At 37.8% G+C, this 17,996-nt stretch overlaps 1 protein-coding gene across 1 annotated transcript in view; it reads left to right on the top strand.

Annotated features, from left to right (window-relative positions):
• The first annotated feature begins 538 nt into the window (after positions 1-538).
• The window catches only part of Fas1 (fasciclin 1 Fas1 domain-containing), a 52,240-nt gene continuing 34,782 nt past the window's right edge, over positions 539-17,996 (top strand). Inside the window, exon 1 of the mRNA XM_089848334.1 lies at positions 539-1,347. Coding sequence (XP_089704460.1) covers positions 1,225-1,347 — 123 coding nt within the window. The 5' untranslated portion in view covers positions 539-1,224. The remainder of the gene's footprint in view (positions 1,348-17,996) is intronic.

Below are 17,996 nucleotides of genomic sequence, written 5' to 3'. Positions count from 1 at the left end.
TTCTTACATCAAAAGCGCATAAAGTTGGGAAGAAAATTTATAAAATGCGTACATTTTTATTCAGCGTATTTGGAAAAATTAAGCCTAATTATGCGAAATATTTCTAGTATCGAGAGGAATGTAAAAAAGAAAAAAATATATATGCATTGTATATATGCCATGTGACTAAAAATGGTGGCCATTTAATTATGACAACCCTGATATTAAAGGGTGTATTTCTTTTATACGGCAATAAAGAAACCTAGAAACCCAGTTCCTTTTACATATATCGCTCTAGATGGCGCTACCACTTAAAATATCGGTATCGGTTGATCATACAGTGAGTATTAAAATATCGGTACTGATTTGTATCGCATTGTTTTCGCCGGCCGGTATCGATCGTTATCGGGTTTTAGCCGAGTACCGGCGGTCATCATCTTGCGGAATAGATTCAACTTCGAGGGTGTGGTCCCTTATACCGTGCGATCCTAGCGGCTGGGAGGAGCGTTACGCTAGGACTGGTTAGACTCCCTCTATCTTCGAAGACGGTTGTTAAAATACAATTTTTTGGAGCGAACGACGCCGGTTCCGCGTTCTGGCACCCGATTGGTAAGTTTCAAAAAGCTCTTCTCTCTGTTGGCGTTGAGAGTGGAGTAGAGAGAGACAGTCCCGATCACCGCGCGCAGTCAGTACACCAGTTTGATTTTCAGTGGTATAGTAGTTGGCCAAAGGTTTCGGTAAGATACAAAATTGACCGCGTCGGACATTTAAAAGGATTATCTAAGAGTGTCTGAAACATGATATTCGGGGTACGGCAGAAATACATGGATAAGAAAGATCAGGGAAGTCGGTAGTACCACCACCACCGCAGAGAGCAATACGAAATTAAATTAAAAGAAATTCCCCACCCCGCAATAAATAATTTCACCATTAAAAACGTCCGCGTTTATCAATTTTTGTGAAATCGATTTATATTAAACAACCCTATTTTCTTTCAATTATTAACGCGCGGAGATTAAAATTTTTCTCAAGAAAAAAATTATATATATATAAAGTGTGATCGTGTTTATCGTACGTTTTTCGTGTGTAATTTAAGTGTTATTTAAATAAAAATTAATTAAAAAAAAAAGACGCCGCGCGCGAATCGGTCTTCCCGCATTCCAATTCACGCGAACCACCTTCGAATTAAAACCAAAATCACCGAAAAATATCACAATTTTTGACACTTTTTTCTCATCGAAAATCATGAAAATGACGTCGAAAACACTAATCTTAACCATAGCGGCGATTCTGCTTTGCTTCACGTTCGACTTAGCATCGACTGAAAACATTATCGAGGCTATTAAAAATAATGGCGATCTCTCAGAGGTAAGAAAATGCGTCATTACGTCCGTTTTAAGCCTAACATTCAATGCCCAAAATACAACGCGAATATCAAAAGTGTACGGGTTTAACAGAGTCAATTAAGGGAATAAGAGAGGGGAGGGTGAGTCCTAGCGGCGCTACAGTAACGAGAGGATCCCATCAGATATGTATTATACTCGAGGAAAGTGTATATATATCTATATATATATAGCCCTTTTTTATGGTACGGTTTCCAATGGACGCTAGGCTAGCGGCGCGCCAAAATATCAATTTTTGTCGGCTCGCGCAAACGCAGTACATATTCGCATTCGCACCAGTACAAATTTTTAAGGCGTACCCCCTTTCGAGAAGGAATAGACTTTGAATTATTAAGATTAACTTAAAGGTTTACGATGTACGACTAAAGGATTAAGAAAAAGTAAATCTGTGGAAAAGATATCTGGAAATATTTTAGGGATAGATTCTTCCCGCTCATTTCTAGGGTTTCAATTTCAATGCGGGGATCGGTTCGGTTTAAAATCCGCGGGTATTGATTTCTCTACCTTCTCCTATTGCTCTCTACCCCTCTATTCCCAAATCCTTATCGAAGTCTTATAAGATATTGCCTGGAAAAGACGAAATATACCGTTTCAATTTTGGCTTCCAAACTTGAACATTTCTTTAATTGGAGATGCAACCGTTGTATTGACCCATAGTTTAAAAAATAGGCCAGATTAGGCTTAGCCCAGGTCTAAATTTGAAATATATCCATTCCATTAAGAGAGATATACGAGTGTATATAGCTTTCCCGCCAAATATATATATATGTATATATTCCTTGCTTAAGCCAACGGCCGTTCCGTTTTTATGGAAATACAAGATTTTGAATTTGAACTCCCCATCATTAACCGCCTATATAAAACGAACTAACGTGATTGGTCAGTAGAAGTTAACCATGATGGGAAACGAGTTTCGATACCTTCATCCCTCAGTGTCAAAATATAGCGGGATATTTTTATATATATAAAAATCTCGCGCCAATTTCTATCCCTCCCTTCCAGCCTCTTTCAGGTATAACATATAGCGAGTTCTTCGCGCCAAAAATCTCCTCCAAAAAGTGCTCAGGGGACAAGGTCTGCTGAATTCGCGGCCCTGGTCCTGGTATATACTTATACCGGCGCCTCGAGCCAGGTGGGGAAAAATATATAGGTTTTTTTTTAATGCCTACAACTTTTGATGCAGGAGATTTTTCAGGGAAAATATATACTATCAGTAAGGAGCTCTGGAGGGGTAGATGTTTTCGTTTTAAACCATGGTTGCTGCGGAACCACTGGACCAGGTGAAAGGTTTTTGGGTACCCATGCACTGATCAATATCACGAAATCATCAATATTTAAAATTCAGGCGAAATTTCACCCTATTCTCGAACTTATTTAGGTTTAAAATAGGCTTAGCTACGTTCGTTGGAGTTAGGCTCAGCTTTGAATTAAAATACCCTTGACTTGTATTCTCAATAAGAGCTGACTGGGTACGTTTAAAATAGTTTTAGTTAGATTAAGGACTAAGAATTCCGAGTTTGAAATAGGCTTAGCGATAAATGAAAGACTTGAAAAGGCTTATCACTTTATTTATTTTTTATTGGATAAATCCCAGCGTTTAAGAGTGAAAAATAGAATTGCTAAAAGCAATTTTGAAGCGTCAGAATCTTTAAACTCATCCATAAATCCCTGGTTCCCCATTCTTTCATAATATCAAAAAAAAAATAAAGAAAATAAATATAGAAAAAAACGAGCAAGGATGGTGGTGGAAGTAAAAAGCTCACTCCATCATCTGTGCATGCCAAAGAGCAGCCAAAGAATCGGGTTAATTTCAACCCTGCAGGGCTCTTCTATACTGTATGTTGATGACGAAATATTTTGCTAATCCACCAAAGCTATATAAGCAGGTTCCCCCTTTATTTTTTGCCTTTGGTGGTGGCTATACGATCTAACACCGTTGTCGTTACGTGTCAGTTGAAGAGGCCTCAAGCCCTCAACAACCCGGTCGGAATATTCCAAACCCCGTCCCAGAATCAACCACTATGATGTAACACTGTAGAATCCTGGATGGATGGATGTATTTATTCCTTCTACCCAATCTCCCTCCCAAAGTAACTTTTCAACGCTATAAAACAGAACTTCGTAAACCGCCAGAAACTGTCAGCTACTACTTAGATCATATTGTGTGGTTTTTAGGGTGGTTTATATTTAAAACATAACATCACCACGCCGCGTGTGGTTAGTTTTTACGATGTAAATATTTGATAGAGGAAACGATCTTGAAGGTGCCGAAATAGTTTTAGAAATGTGAGAGTAGCTTTCCCATTATTGACGTAACCATGGCCCAGAAGATTTCAAATGTGGCATCTATTTTTTACTGTCTATAATTTTCAAACTAATTCTAGCTCTAATTAAAACATCACTCATAATTTTCAATAGCTGGCTACTAGAATTTTCTCGAAAAAGGGTGAAATTGCACGCTCTAATCCCTTATCTAGTCTTTGTTTTTAGACTGTTCAAATGATTTTTGACAACCTTTGTTGATTTAATTCGTCAACTGTTTTATGACGCGTTCTTTTATGGGCTGGAGATTTTTCGGCACGCCATGATGTGTCTCGGCCCTCATCTTTGTTGAGAACAAGACACTGGAATTCAAGAGGGGGTTCTGCTTATGATTTTGAGGTCTTTTCCTGATGTCGTTCGTACGTACGACGTTCAACGATCTAGAAATATATTTTGTTGTCGGTGTTGCGTTGTGTTTACCGGTCAACCAAAACGAATTTAAGACACCCACGCGAAGACAAACGTTGAAAATTCAAGTTCAAGAGGAAGGGTGGAATAGAATTGTATGAAAAAAAAGACTTCTATCAAAAGCTGGTTTTTCAACTTTTCGTCTCCTTATCACGCGATATAACTTTGCTCTCTTGAAATTTTTTCGTCAAATTTCTCGGAATTACCCACCCGAACTTATTTGAGATTCAATTTATTACGTTGAAGTCTGCTTACTAAAGGAATCGTAAGTTATCTAACGAAGTTACGGGTCTGATACCTCAAACTCAAAGGAGGCACGCGAACCAATTGAAGGTTCCACGCCCTGAACTGAACTGAGGGCATGAATAGAAAATATAGATAAACCTAATCAATTTTAAATTTTTCTCGTGTTTTCGCGCCATTTTTATAGACGTTCCTGAGGAAAAATTGAGATGATTTAGGCTTATTTCTAAATCCCTTTCAAGTTTGAACCCTCGACTGTACCCTATACAAACTGTACACTCAACTTAACGCCTGGCTGATCAATTCCAATATTGTCTCCTATAACTATAGGCAAACAGAGTAACTCAGCCAATAAGAGAAAGATATGGATGGTATTCACGATGCGTCAAATATATAACATAGCGACTTCCGGTTGGTTCAAAAAGCCTAACCGGGACTGGAACACAATGAAGCCTAAACCGAAAAAAGAAAAATCCACAAGCGTATCACGAAAATTACAAAAACCCACGATGGCCAATGTTCGAGACAGTGGACCCGTAGGACGGTGATACCCGGCGTTGTAAAGCTCCACACCCATTCTAAAATGAGGCCCCATTGCCCGAGTTTCCAGTCCTAGCTTTATCGATCCAGGGCGCAGGCCGGGTCCCTGGGAAGTATGATGACGTCAGTCTGGAATATACGTAAGGGTTGTGGCGTATAGATACCTGACCTAGTTCCCCGTTTACGACAACGTTGCCCTTCCTAGTTTAAATCGATCTTATATACCGAAAGGTCAAACTTTGGCCCCTTTCCAAAAACGTTAGGGATAAGGGTCTGGACCACAATTCTACGACGTTACAGTCACTTAATCTTAAAAATATACCGACAGCACCCTAACCAAGAGTCGAATTTAGCTTTTGAGAATCACACTCTGAATTTTAAATAAAATATTGAATAATAGGCCTGGGGCTAATCTAAAAAAAACTAATAATGAATAAATATTTCAACTCTGCTTGGTTGGAATTTCACGGAGTTATTGTTCAAAAGTTTTTAGTTAAGAGGAGTGGAAAGGAAGTTCTAAAACAAAATTACTGAACCGAGAAGATGCGAATGTGATGTGGCGACATTTTTGTCTTTCCGAGCTGTTTTGACTATACTTCCCAAAAAGGACGAGTGAGAGAGAGAGATAATAAAATCTTTCCTCTCGAAAAAAAGAAGTATAGTAACATCAACACGAACATTTGGAAGAAAGAAAAGACATTTCTTTAATCATTTCCGGTCTGAGAGAACCGAAACTCTCGAATTAAAGAAACAAAGAGAGAAAGAAAGCCATTCGCTTCCACCGCAAAATAGTTTCTTCTCTTTCAGTAATAAATGGGAGATTCATTACTGGAATGGATGGAATTTACTTAATGTTTTGTCTTTTCAACACGAAATGTGTAAAAAGGCAGAAATTAGAAGGGTATTCTCGAGGTGCTCTTTAGCGTTTCTTTATTTTCATGGGGGGGAAAAATACATTTGCATATTGTGAGCCACTATGGGACGGACGTGATGTCAATATTTACATTGTTTAAATTGTATGGCCGCAGCTGACAACTTCCATTATGGTCACCTGAACCGAACATATGAGATAATGATGGGTGTTACGTTGGGATAACGTTCAATATTGTCGCTAAATTACACCATCCCTATGGTCGCCGGAACCGAAAGTAAGAGATATTGAATGGTATTACGTAAGGATAACGTTCTATATTGTAGCTAAATTACACCATCCCTAAACTCCAATGACATTATAGACGTTGATAACCTGTAAAGCCACCACTTTCCTAAGTATGCTTCATTCTTCACAGAAATGTCCAACGTTTCTCATAAAAAAAAAGAAAATTTAACACTCCTAAAATTTATTGGACAATTCCCTAAATGTCTTCTATAAATACAGCTTAATTTTTTATTCTAATATTAGACCTACATTCATACTGCCGCCCAAAAAAAAACACACACAAAATTCAATAAAGTAAGTAATCGATAGAAAATTTTCTAATGAAAGTGAAAGCATAAAGGCGCGCCAGCCGGAATGGAGTCAGTATAGTGGTCTACTTACTGATGGTCCCAGACGCTCGCGTGCCGCCATGTCCCATCTATTCTATTAGTCATAGGACATAGAAAAAAGAGACCTAGGCTTAGAATTTTGATTATGGCGGGGGTGGAAGGTTGGACCCCTGGTCCCATGCAGGACCAATCCCTACTTCGACCTCTGCCGGAGGTCAGTGTTGATTCATCGAAGAAATCAATCGATTCGCGCGTTAAGTTTGATCCGGTATATATATAGAAAAGCGGTGCTGTATACTGCGCATGTTCAGTACAATCCCGCATGGTCCGGTCCTATAGTGCCAAACTGCTATAGCTATTGTATTGGGGAAAGTGGCACGCGATACAATTCAGTTCAAATAGCGCATGGTGATGTTGAGGCGGACCAATACCCAAAGCTAGTTATTAGGCCTAACCGGAAGTTGTCATGGTTTGCTTTAGTTGCTTTTAATACGTCACTTATCCGTTTCGACTCATTCATTAAATGCGCAACTAGGGAGAAGATAATGTAATAATCATCATAGGGGAGGGTCAGAAGTTGATCAATTCGAAGTATACTATATTAAAGATGCATTCCGACCCGAGTTGGAAAGTAAATTGGATCTCTAGCACTGCATTCGTCTGAGAGCTTTGGTGTTAAGTACATCAACCTCTTGTGATATGAACAACGACATTTAATTCTTGGAATAGCTAAATTTGTATTGTAGTTGTAGTAACAATTATTACGGCACTCGTTCGTTCGGATGATTAGGCTTAAGCTCTAAGTGGTTTTGTAGCGTTTGAATTGAATTGATTCGGTGATTTAGTATAAATTGATATGGGAAAATAAATCTCGTTCTTGAAATGACTCAAATTGCAAAGGCGTTAGCGGTTAAAGCTATTATCTTGTCAAATAAATAAATAATTCATTTAACAACTTTGATAGAGAGACGCGCTCTTCTTGGATTGTAATCGAATTGATTGATTCGTTACTAAGGATCTTAGTTTTAGATGGAATCATTTCGTCATTTAATTAAAATTAACAGTATAATTAAAATTAATATAATATAATTGTTTCCTAGTTTGTCCTAGAAACTCGGTAAAAATGGTAGATTTTACGATGAAATAACTTCACAATTTTTGCCGATAATTAATTGCCGAAAATTAACAGTAATGACGTTATCCTTTAGAAAAAAAATACCTAAAACTTTGAAAATTTTTTTAAACCAACAATCATTAGATAATATCTCGTTCCTATAATTTTCTTCTTAATTTATTAAATTCCTGAATTGAAGAATTATATTTCTTCTTAGTTTTTAATTTTTTTGTAGCGCGTAGGCCCTAAGGGTCGTGAATCCCCCTCTTTATGTTTGACAGCCCCGGGCTATGACAACTCGTGTACACCATGTACTTTGCAAAATAAAAACCGGTCGAAATTTTCAAGTTCTTAAAAAAAATCAACTGTTAGACTGTTTTATCTCTTTGCACTGAGTTTGAATTTAAAAGTTCTTAAAGAACTATAGGTAAAAAAGACTTGGTTGGGATTGGTATTAACGTTTAGAAGCGTGTCATGTACCTACATTTTGCAAACCCTTCAGCTAGCAATTACGTTTGTGAAAATGACCTTCAATATATTATAAGTTTTAATGAAACCATTCCGTTCCATTGAATTTCGTATTTCGTAGAAAATACATTGATCATCTTAATTTGTTCGTGGATGAAATTTGAATTAAGTTTTAAGTAAGGAAGAATATTTAAGTTATGTATTTGAGAAATGGGTTAAGCCGGGTTTGTCTTCATTAACGAAGTATTCGCGAATCCTTGGAATGTTTCTTGATATTGAAATAATTTTTATTTTTAATAATTTGATCGGTGTTGCTGGAACCTCCTTTTAATTCGTAGAAAGACCTTAACGGAAACTAGGGCAATATAATGTATATATATATATATATATCTTTAATTAAATACGGTATTTATAGCCTAGATATTTTTTTAAATTATTGTTATTATTGTAATTACAGACGTGGTGATTTAAAGGGATAGTATAGCGTTAGATTAAAAACAAGGTTTAAGCAGTTACGTTTAATGATTGAGTCTTAAGGTACCTTCGCAAACGAGCCGAATCGGCTGTACAGAAGCTTAAACTGATTTTACACTTTCTCCTTTCGAGTTCAGCTTTGTGGTTCAGAATCGGAAATCCGTTTCTGATTGTTTCCTACAATTATCGCATAGGGGCACTTAATTATTTCCAAGAATATTAAAGTTAAAATATTCACACAGCTCCATAGAGAGTGACAACCTGAGAGGACGTAAATTTAGCGACATAGTGACGTCACAACTGTGTCTTTTCCTCCAAGATTATATTTGAAAAATAATTCTTTCCACCCAAATTTTTATTGAACTATTTATATTATACTGTTCCTTTAATATATTTTCATATTTAAAATAAAAAAAAAATTTAAAATTAGAACGAAATAATTTATTTTTTTAAATTCAAAGCTTAAGTTTCTTTTTCTATCGGACGACTTTGAGATCATAATTTTCCCAAACCAACACCTGCTTAAACACGGAACAAGCAACAAGGATTTCGTGAGTGGTGCTACTATGGGTTTTCCAGCTACTGTATTTCGCCAAAATGCAAATTACGAAATTTAATATACGGCCTCAGAACTGGTTTCTTTTTTTATTATATTATTTTAAAAAAACTCCCCCACGTAAAACACAAAAGGCTTTTATGTCCTGGCTTCTGAAACCCATAAAGTACACTTGTTATGTCAAAAAATAAAAAAACTGAGCGACCAATTTTGACATTCATCTCGTAATTTGATCCGGGATCTCTTCCCCTCCCCCGACTTACAGTGTCATGGCACTTTATGTCAATTCTCTCTAGGGTTTAATAGTTGTAGAAGTATTGGGATGACATTACTATAGTAGAATTACTAAATACGTCAAAAAATTATCCTTAGGGTAAGCCTAACCGCAGAATTAGGTCTAAATTTCAGGATTAGCTGTTTATCATTTAAAGGCCTTTTTCTGGGGGTGATAGCATTGGAACACATAATTTTGCTTACATGATTTTATTTACAAGTTAAGCCTAACGACTTATACAGCAGAATTAGGCCTATTTCAGGCTTAGCAGTTTATCATTTCAGCTTAATTTTTAGTTCGAAAATACAAGATGAAGAATATTAGGATGACGCGTTTCTAATTTGTCAATTAAGCTTAACGACAATACCGTAGAATTAGGCCTATTCCAGGCTTAGCCATTTATCATTTGAGGTCATCTTTTTGTTCTAAAATACAAGATGAAGAATTTTAGATTGGGATGAAGCGTTTCTTATTTGTCAGTTAAGCCTAAATTTTAGGCTTAGCTCTTTATTACTTTTACGCTCTCAAAACAGGATGACATTGTGTAAAGTAGATCCCTAAGGCTCGAATGAGTCGAATCTCCTATTTTTCCAAATACCTTAATACCAGCCAGCACCTACAAATCGATACGAGTCTCGAATTTTCAATTTTACTCACGTTCCCCCAGGGGGGTTTTCTCTCCATCTATTTCCGTCTCCAATTCCTCCTTAAATTTCCGAAGGGATTCTTATAACATCCAATAAGAAAATACTAAGCGAGCGAGGTAATTATAGAAACGGCAAACGGGTGTGAAGAAATAAAGAAAAAGAAAATACAATATAAGATCTTCATCTCGAGTATGTAACTATTATATTTGACCGATTGACTCTCAGTTGTCTTCTATTACTAAGAGAGGTTGTATAATAATTTCTCAAAGGCTTAGATGGAGATTCTAGTTCTGTTTTAACCCTACATATCAAATAATTCTAGAGAGATTAAGAAATTGACCGAAAAACCGTGTAAAGTCGAGGACTCGAGGCGTTTCAAACTGGTACGTGTTAGCCTAAATTGAAATTATGCCCGATTCTCGTGCTATAGAGCTAGCTAAGAAGCCTTGGAGTGACGTCACCCACGCTATTTGCCCATAGAACCAAAGTGGTACCATGCAAACATGGCCGCCCACTGCAAAAGCTAAGCCCCTGACGTTTTACCGCACTGACGTCACAACTGAAAGATCTAACGTCTAGTGCAAGGCACGTTTTCTTAACCTCTCTATTGTCAACCCCTTCCATGTCATAGCTATAGTAATCCATTACACATACACCAGAGAGAGATGACGAACAAGAGACGTTAGGAGATAAATTGGGTCAACGCGTTTTGTAGTTACGATGCTTTGACTAAAGTTTATATACGGTCGTGGGAAGGGCATTACGTCTTTCTCACATCACGTAAGCTACGTCACAAACACCCTTAACACTTGCGCAATCTATATCTAACAAACAAAATAATCCTCTTCGATGTCATGTCGTCAAGTACAAAGTTTAGGTCGGGTCCCTTGGAACCCTTTTTTCCCGGTATACCTGTAACTGCACTACGAGAATTTTTTATCTCAACCCTTTCAACATACATGTTTTATAAATGCGTATAGAAATATTTTCCAATTATTATAAATGGATGTATCTCATGGGAGAAGGAAGCACTCAACGTTATTGAAATATTATACACGGTTGCTTTAGCTTTTGCCTCCTGTGCAAAGACAACTAACTAACTCACCGGTGAAGGGGGTTTTAAAATAACCATAACGTATACCATTTTCATTTTCAAACAAGAATATCCGTCGCTGTTGACTTTTACTTCCCTTTCCTGACCTAGCTCGCTTTTACTAAAAATAATATAATAATAATAAGTATGACACTTATTAGTGAGGTTACATTTCAAAAGAAAGCTTCAATATTAACTCCTATGTTATCTGGAAACGTAATTGGAAACTCTAAAAGCACACAAATCTTTGTCGTTCTGTTTCACCAGGGTAGCTTTTGATAAATAAATAGATCATATTTTTCTCGAAAGCACACGAAGTCATTCATTAAACGTCATACTTATTAATGTTGCGTTACTTATCATTTTACAAACTCGAGGCTGAGCTTATTCCTATGTACGTTTGAACAGATCCCCTTATTTTAAAGCTATACTCGTATTCGTTTTGTTTGCTATCCATTACGTCACTTCCGTTCTGAAACAAAAGATACTTTATTGGTCTTCTCCGAAAGAGATATACATTCTTTACTGCCATTGACACTTAGCGAATTCCAAACATAGTAATTGTATTAGGGCGTAAATCACTAAGCCTCGAAATAATTACCATAAGCCTTAAGTAACTTTAACTGATAGAAAATCACTATCAATTACGCGTAAGTAAGACTTGTCAGTTAAAAGATCATGTGTAATCCCTTGAATATTAGCAAGATACATCGTTTGGCGCGAAAACAACACGTGATTTTTAATCTCCTTTTCAAATTACGCTTATCTAATGCGCAGTTTTTAATCAAAAAGCATGTCTGAAAGCAGAAGTATATAATACTTCTCTTCGAGAGAAGTGTACAAGCACAAAGCGGGGTAAGTGTAACGTCATTCTTCCCAACATCGGAACATTTGGAGCAAGTTTACTAAATCGAATCACATACGCGATAAATAGTTCCCTCATTATTACTGTATTAGGTCTTAACTAACACCCCAAGACGAGGTTTATGGATTGATTGCTGGGGATTTTTGCCAAAAAATTATAGAATTCACTTTACGGTGCGATGCCCATCTGAAGTTTAATGAGCGGGAGAGTAAACAAAAAGGCGCATGAGCCTGGGAAGAATGTCGTTGCATAACTAAAGTATTTAGAGGATACCGAGTGTCATCCTTCTTCTATTATCCCCTTCTGCTGAAAGTTAAAAATCAGAGGCGCGTGATCTTTCCCGGGTTACGGGAATTAAAAAATGCGAAAGACCTTGCCAATGTCATTTGGTTCTTACTTTGTATTTTTTTTATTCCCGTCCCGAACTGTAAATCAGCTAGGGATTCAGGGCCACGGCTAAAAAACAACGTTGAAAAATTACTTGAGGGGTTTCCTTCGAGTTAGTCATGCCTCTATACCCTCGAAAGTTGTATGTGTATGTACCACCATTACCGTATATTTTTCCTTCAAGAAAAGGTATAGGGGAAAAAGATGGCTGGCTGGTGAACCGGGCTAGACTATGGGTGGAGCTCTGTTATTGTTAATAGTATAAAGTTTGGCAGTTTGTGCCATAGGAACGGGACCCTATTGAAAAAGGTAGCCCGGCAGCTGGTCAGGCTTATCGATATATGGTAGCGATACTTTTGAAGTTATCGTACCATAGTACGTTGCTCTTTCAAATAACTTCTATCGAACGTTGCCAGCATCAAGGTGGATGCCCTATCCCCTAAGCCTTTGCTAGTGGTCTAAGGTGACAGTGACTGTGATTTTAAGCCACGGTCACGTCCATACATCCAAGACCCAGAGGAAAAGAGGGTGAGAGAGAGTGGTGGGGTGTAGAAAAAAATCACCCTTGATAGATTATTTGGCGGTGTGTGAAATGGGTGATTTGGGTCTCATGCCCAGATGAGACCCACTGGGTGGAGTGCGTGGCTTCGATGCTATTGGTCTACGCTATTCTATTGTTAACTGTAACGTTTTTTCCAATGGTCCAGCCAGGTAAATTCAAACGTGGAACCGTTGTACCTTGGGTTATCTTATCTCGAATAATAGTAAAAAAAAAAAAAGAAACAACTACCAACCCCAGAAAGGTGCATAAAAGTTATTTATTTTGTGAAGATGATGATGGTAGAACTTTGGTACTATCTCATTCGGGAGAGTGATGAATTTGCTAAGGGCGTTGCTACACTCTTTGTTGGATAAAAATAACAGTCCTGTCTACTTTATTCACTTCAGAGATCAGACAGTTGTCAAGTACCCATAATGCGGACTATTTTGTACTGTGGTAATTAAGATAATTTTCCAGTTTATTTTCTTTAAGTTAATTAACTTTGTTGAAGCAATAACAGCGCGTAAACTCTATCTTATGCGATAAAATCTCTCGGAAACGTTTTCATCTCATGGTTCCGAAAAATGTATCCGTTTGCGTGCATCATTTTAATATTCACTGAACGGTTCCGGTCAGTTCCCAAGAGCTAGTGACGTCACTTCCTCGCTTTCGAGTCACGTGCCTCGTTTTGGGCGAATAGACGCGCTTTCAAATTCTCAGGGTAAGCCTGAGCCAAACCAAAAACCCCACAGTCCATCTAGACTTTATCCATATCCGGTTTCATCGCTGTCTCCTTCCCAAAAAACACTTCCGATACGATTCGGAACTACTTTAAATTTTTACCTCTCCGTGTGACGTAGTCCAGGAGAGGTTCTGTAACGGCCGTGTCTGTGTGTGTGTGTGTGTGTGTGTGTGTGTCTGTGTGTCTGTCCGTTGTTACACCCACGTGACCGCGTTCGCAGTTTGCGTATCGGAGCAAACGTGTTCCCAATTTCCGGACCGCATTGACAGGTCACAGAAATTTAGAAAATTGTATTTCTCTCCGTTGGCTACTCTATATTTGAGTTCTCACACCACCATGTTTGGTCTTCGTCCATCCCACATGGACACCACTCTGTACATATTGGCTTCTAATCACCACCATCTTCTGGTCTTCGTCCATTCCACTTGGACACCAGTCTGTACATATTGGCTTCTAATCACCACCATCTTCTGATCTTCGTCCATTCCACTTGGACACCAGTCTGTACATACTGGCTTCTAATCACCACCATCTTCTGGTCTTTGTCCATCCCACTTGGACACCAGCCTGTACATACTGGCTCCTAAACACCACCATAGACACCAATCTGTATCATTGGCTTCCAACACCACCATCCACTGGTCTTCCGTCTATTCCACATAGACACCAATCTGTATCATTGGCTTCTACTCCATTATCGTCGTTTGGTTTTAGGATATACGCGGCGATCAGCTAGGGTTACGAGAACCGTCTAGCCTCCCTAAGGTGGGATCGCCACCAAAGGTTTTCGCAATTGCGCTTTTTCCTTACTATTATAATGGAAACGAATCGTATATATACCCCAAAATTTGAAGAAAGTGGGCAAGAGGGGTACCCTTCACTTTAAACGTCAATATTAGCAAAGTTGAGATGATAATAGGTATAACTTTTTTTTAAACGATTTAACTATTATTAATGTTAATTATTGAAGATTAAAATAATTAAAAATAATTATATTTATTTAAATATAAAAGATAAACCTCTCGTGCAAAGAGAGAGATTATCATCGCCTCCTATATCTGCCAAGGCCCGTGCATGCGATATATTTCATTCATTGCCTCCTATCTATCAAGGCCCGTGCATTGCGATATATTTTTCAAAACAACAACCAAAATGGGAAGCTCCTCTCAGAAACATAATAATTTCTTTTCTCTGTATATGAAATGAAAATATGGATAATATTGCGCTCCTTCTTTAATGGTATCAATCCTTGCCTGTCTATTAATATTTTACGTAGTAGTAATACGTTTTTAGCGAAGTCTAGAGAGGATAAACATAAGCGAGATTGTTTCGGAAAACAAATACTGCTTCCACTAATGGGTTTACACTCCTTGTTACTCTTGTTGTCTGTGTGTGTCCGTCCATTGTTACACTAGTGCGTCGCGTTAGCAGTTAGCCTTGTGTTGATGTGTTAAGAAATCATACAGAATCTTAATATTCCCTTTTTACCTCTCCGAGTGACGTATGTCACGGAGAGGTTCTAATTTCGACGTGTGTGTGTGTCTGTCTGTGTGTTTGTCTGTTGTTACACCCACGTGACCGCGTTCGCAGTTTCCAAATCGGAGCAAACGTGTTCGCCATTTCCGAACTGCTTTCACAGTCACGGAAATGGCTCCTTTACTTGAGTTCTCACACCACCATCTTCTCGTCTTTGTCCATCCCACACGGACACCAGTCTGTACTTACTGGCTTCTAATCACCACCATCTTTTGGTCTTCGTCCATCCCACATGGACACCAGTCTGTATTCATTGGCTTCTAATCACCACCATCTTCGGGTCTTCGTCCATTCCACTTGGACACCAGTCTGTACATACTGGCTTCTAATCTCCACTATCTTTTGGTCTTCGTCCATCCCACATGGACACCAGTCTGTACATACTGGCTTCTAATCACCACCATCTTCTGGTCTTCGTCCATCCCACTTGGACACCAGTCTGTACATACTGGCTTCTAAACACCACCATCTACTGGTCTTCCGTCTATTCCACATAGACACCAATCTGTCTTATTGGCTTCTAACTCCATAGTCATCGTTTGGTTTAAGACATTCGCGGCGATCAGCTAGGGTTACGAGAAACGTCTAGCCTCCCTAGGGTGGGTTGTCCACCAAAGGTTTTCGCAATTGCGGTTGTTCTTGCTTTTAGCTGTAGTTCGACACCCTTATATACTACCTATTTGAGTAAGGTAATGCAACCGGCGTATGCTTCATTTCAAACGCCAAAATTAGTCAAGTCTCTCAAGAATGTCTAATTGTTCTTTATCAACGCGATGTAACGCTCTATAAGGCGAACAACTAACGAAGAAAATATTTAATATTAATTATATTTATTTTAATATTTAAGATAATCTAGTTTCTCAACTCAAAATTAAAACGGAAAGAGTTAAAAAGCAGCCTATGTTTTAGTCTGTGTGTGTCCGTCCGTTAGTGCACCGCGTTAGCAGTTCGCTTTGTTTTGTGGAAAGAAATCCTACAAAACCTTAATATTTGGTTTTCTCATAATATATTATTAATATATGGAAATATTTTTCGTAATTTCGATGCCTTTAGTGGTTTTGTAGCTATAAAGCTCTGTTTCATTCTGATATCCCAAGAATATTTTTTATTATTATTATTTGAAATCGATGTTTATATATTACTTAAGCTATACTACATCTGTTTATAGCATAATTCTTTCTAAAGTGATTTCAAGAAGAACGCAACTATATTGGGCAAATGAACTTTTATTTGTCATTAGGCCTAGTGAACCAAAAAGTAAACGCTTGGGTTTGGTTTTCGTTTCTGTAATACAGAGACATTAACGGTTCAGAGTGAGCCGAAAGTTAAATACACTTTTAAATAATTAGGCTTAGAATTTATAATCATGGTGGAAATCTGGGCCGCGTTCAGCAGAGCTCAGCGCTGTCAGGCGCTGTTAGCAGTGTCATCCAGAACGGGATTTTGTTATTGAATTTTGACGTCACGGTGCTCAGTGAGCCAGCGCGGTCTTCAAGGAAAATAGTCGGGTTTTTGGATAACGTGACGTAAAACGCGTAGTTCTCAGCTTGGCGAAAAAGCATGGAGGAATTAATACAAATAGCTCTTGCTGATTCTGATGGGACTATAGCTATTTAATTGGCGTGAAACAAGTTGATCACGCGAGAGCGGCGAGAAGTTTAAGAGACATGTTAGTTTCTATGTTTAATTATAAAAGTTGTTCTTATCTATCTCCATAAATATGTTATCATACAATTTTTGTTAAGCCTTTGTACCTTGCACGCTTTATTGCGCTAGCTTCATTTTTAAAAGACCGATGACCGGAGAAAAGCTATGACGACAGATCTCACCAGAAAACGTTTTCCAAAATCCGCTGTCTTTTTTGGTGAGCTCTGCTGAACGCAGCCCAGATCAGTGAAAGGTCTGATCGTAATCGGATTATAGCTTCGTGTGTTCATGCTTTTTATGGTGCGCATTTACCTTCAGTGTGTGTAGCCACAAATTAGCTTTGGTGTTATGTAACTTTAATCGTCATGTTGACAAACTAAGAAAATTGTTGAGGTGAAAGGAGAGGATAGTGTTTACATGGCAACCCTGTTGTGAATATGGCTTTGAACATAGAGGGTATACAGTTGAGGAGTAGCAAATTGGGCCTTTACAAACACGTAAAGGTAATATCCCTCCAAAGTTTTATCTCTTCATTTCCGGTTTTTCCCCCATCGGATGATTTTAATGTGTACAAGTATATCCTTATTGGATGTAAAATGTCGTCTGATTTACAGTATATTTGCTATGCTTTGTATACTGCTTTAATATTTCATAAATTTTAACTTCAGTATTTGTTCATAAAAAAAGAAACATTTCCATAACTGGGTAAATAAGTTTGTAGGTAGTCCTTCTCTTGACTCGGAGAGGTAATATTTTGGTTTTCCCAACTTGTTCCATAATATAAAGTGAATATGTGGAAGTATTTTTCGTAATTATGATGCATTTAGTACTTTTGTAGCTTTAAAGCTCTGTTTCATTTTGATATTCCAAAGATTTTTTTTAATATTGTTATTTGAAATGGCTGTTTATATATTGCTTAAGCTATACTACATCTGTATATAGAATAATCCTTGGTTTAGTGATTTCATGAAGAAAACTAAGACCTAAACTCCGGCGCGTATAACAAGTATTATCCGCAAAAGGCTTAGTGAAACAAAGAGTAAATAATTGAGGCCTGAGGTGAAGTAAACTCTTGGCTTTGATTTTCGTGTCTGGAATGAACAGACATCAACGGTTCAGAGTGAGCCGAAAGTTAAATACACTCTTAAATAATAATTATAAGGTTAGTAAAAGGGCTAATGGTAAACGGGTAGTAACTACAGACTTATTATTCTCTTTATGGCGCGCATTGACTATTAGTGCGTCTAGCTACAATTTAGCTTTGGTGTT

Source organism: Phalangium opilio, unplaced genomic scaffold (assembly GCF_054372755.1).
Source record: "Phalangium opilio isolate 3A_F unplaced genomic scaffold, DU_Popi_V2 ptg000082l_1, whole genome shotgun sequence".
In the NCBI taxonomy this organism is placed as follows: Eukaryota; Metazoa; Arthropoda; class Arachnida; order Opiliones; family Phalangiidae; genus Phalangium; species Phalangium opilio.
This window is presented reverse-complemented; position numbering and strand designations above follow the sequence as displayed.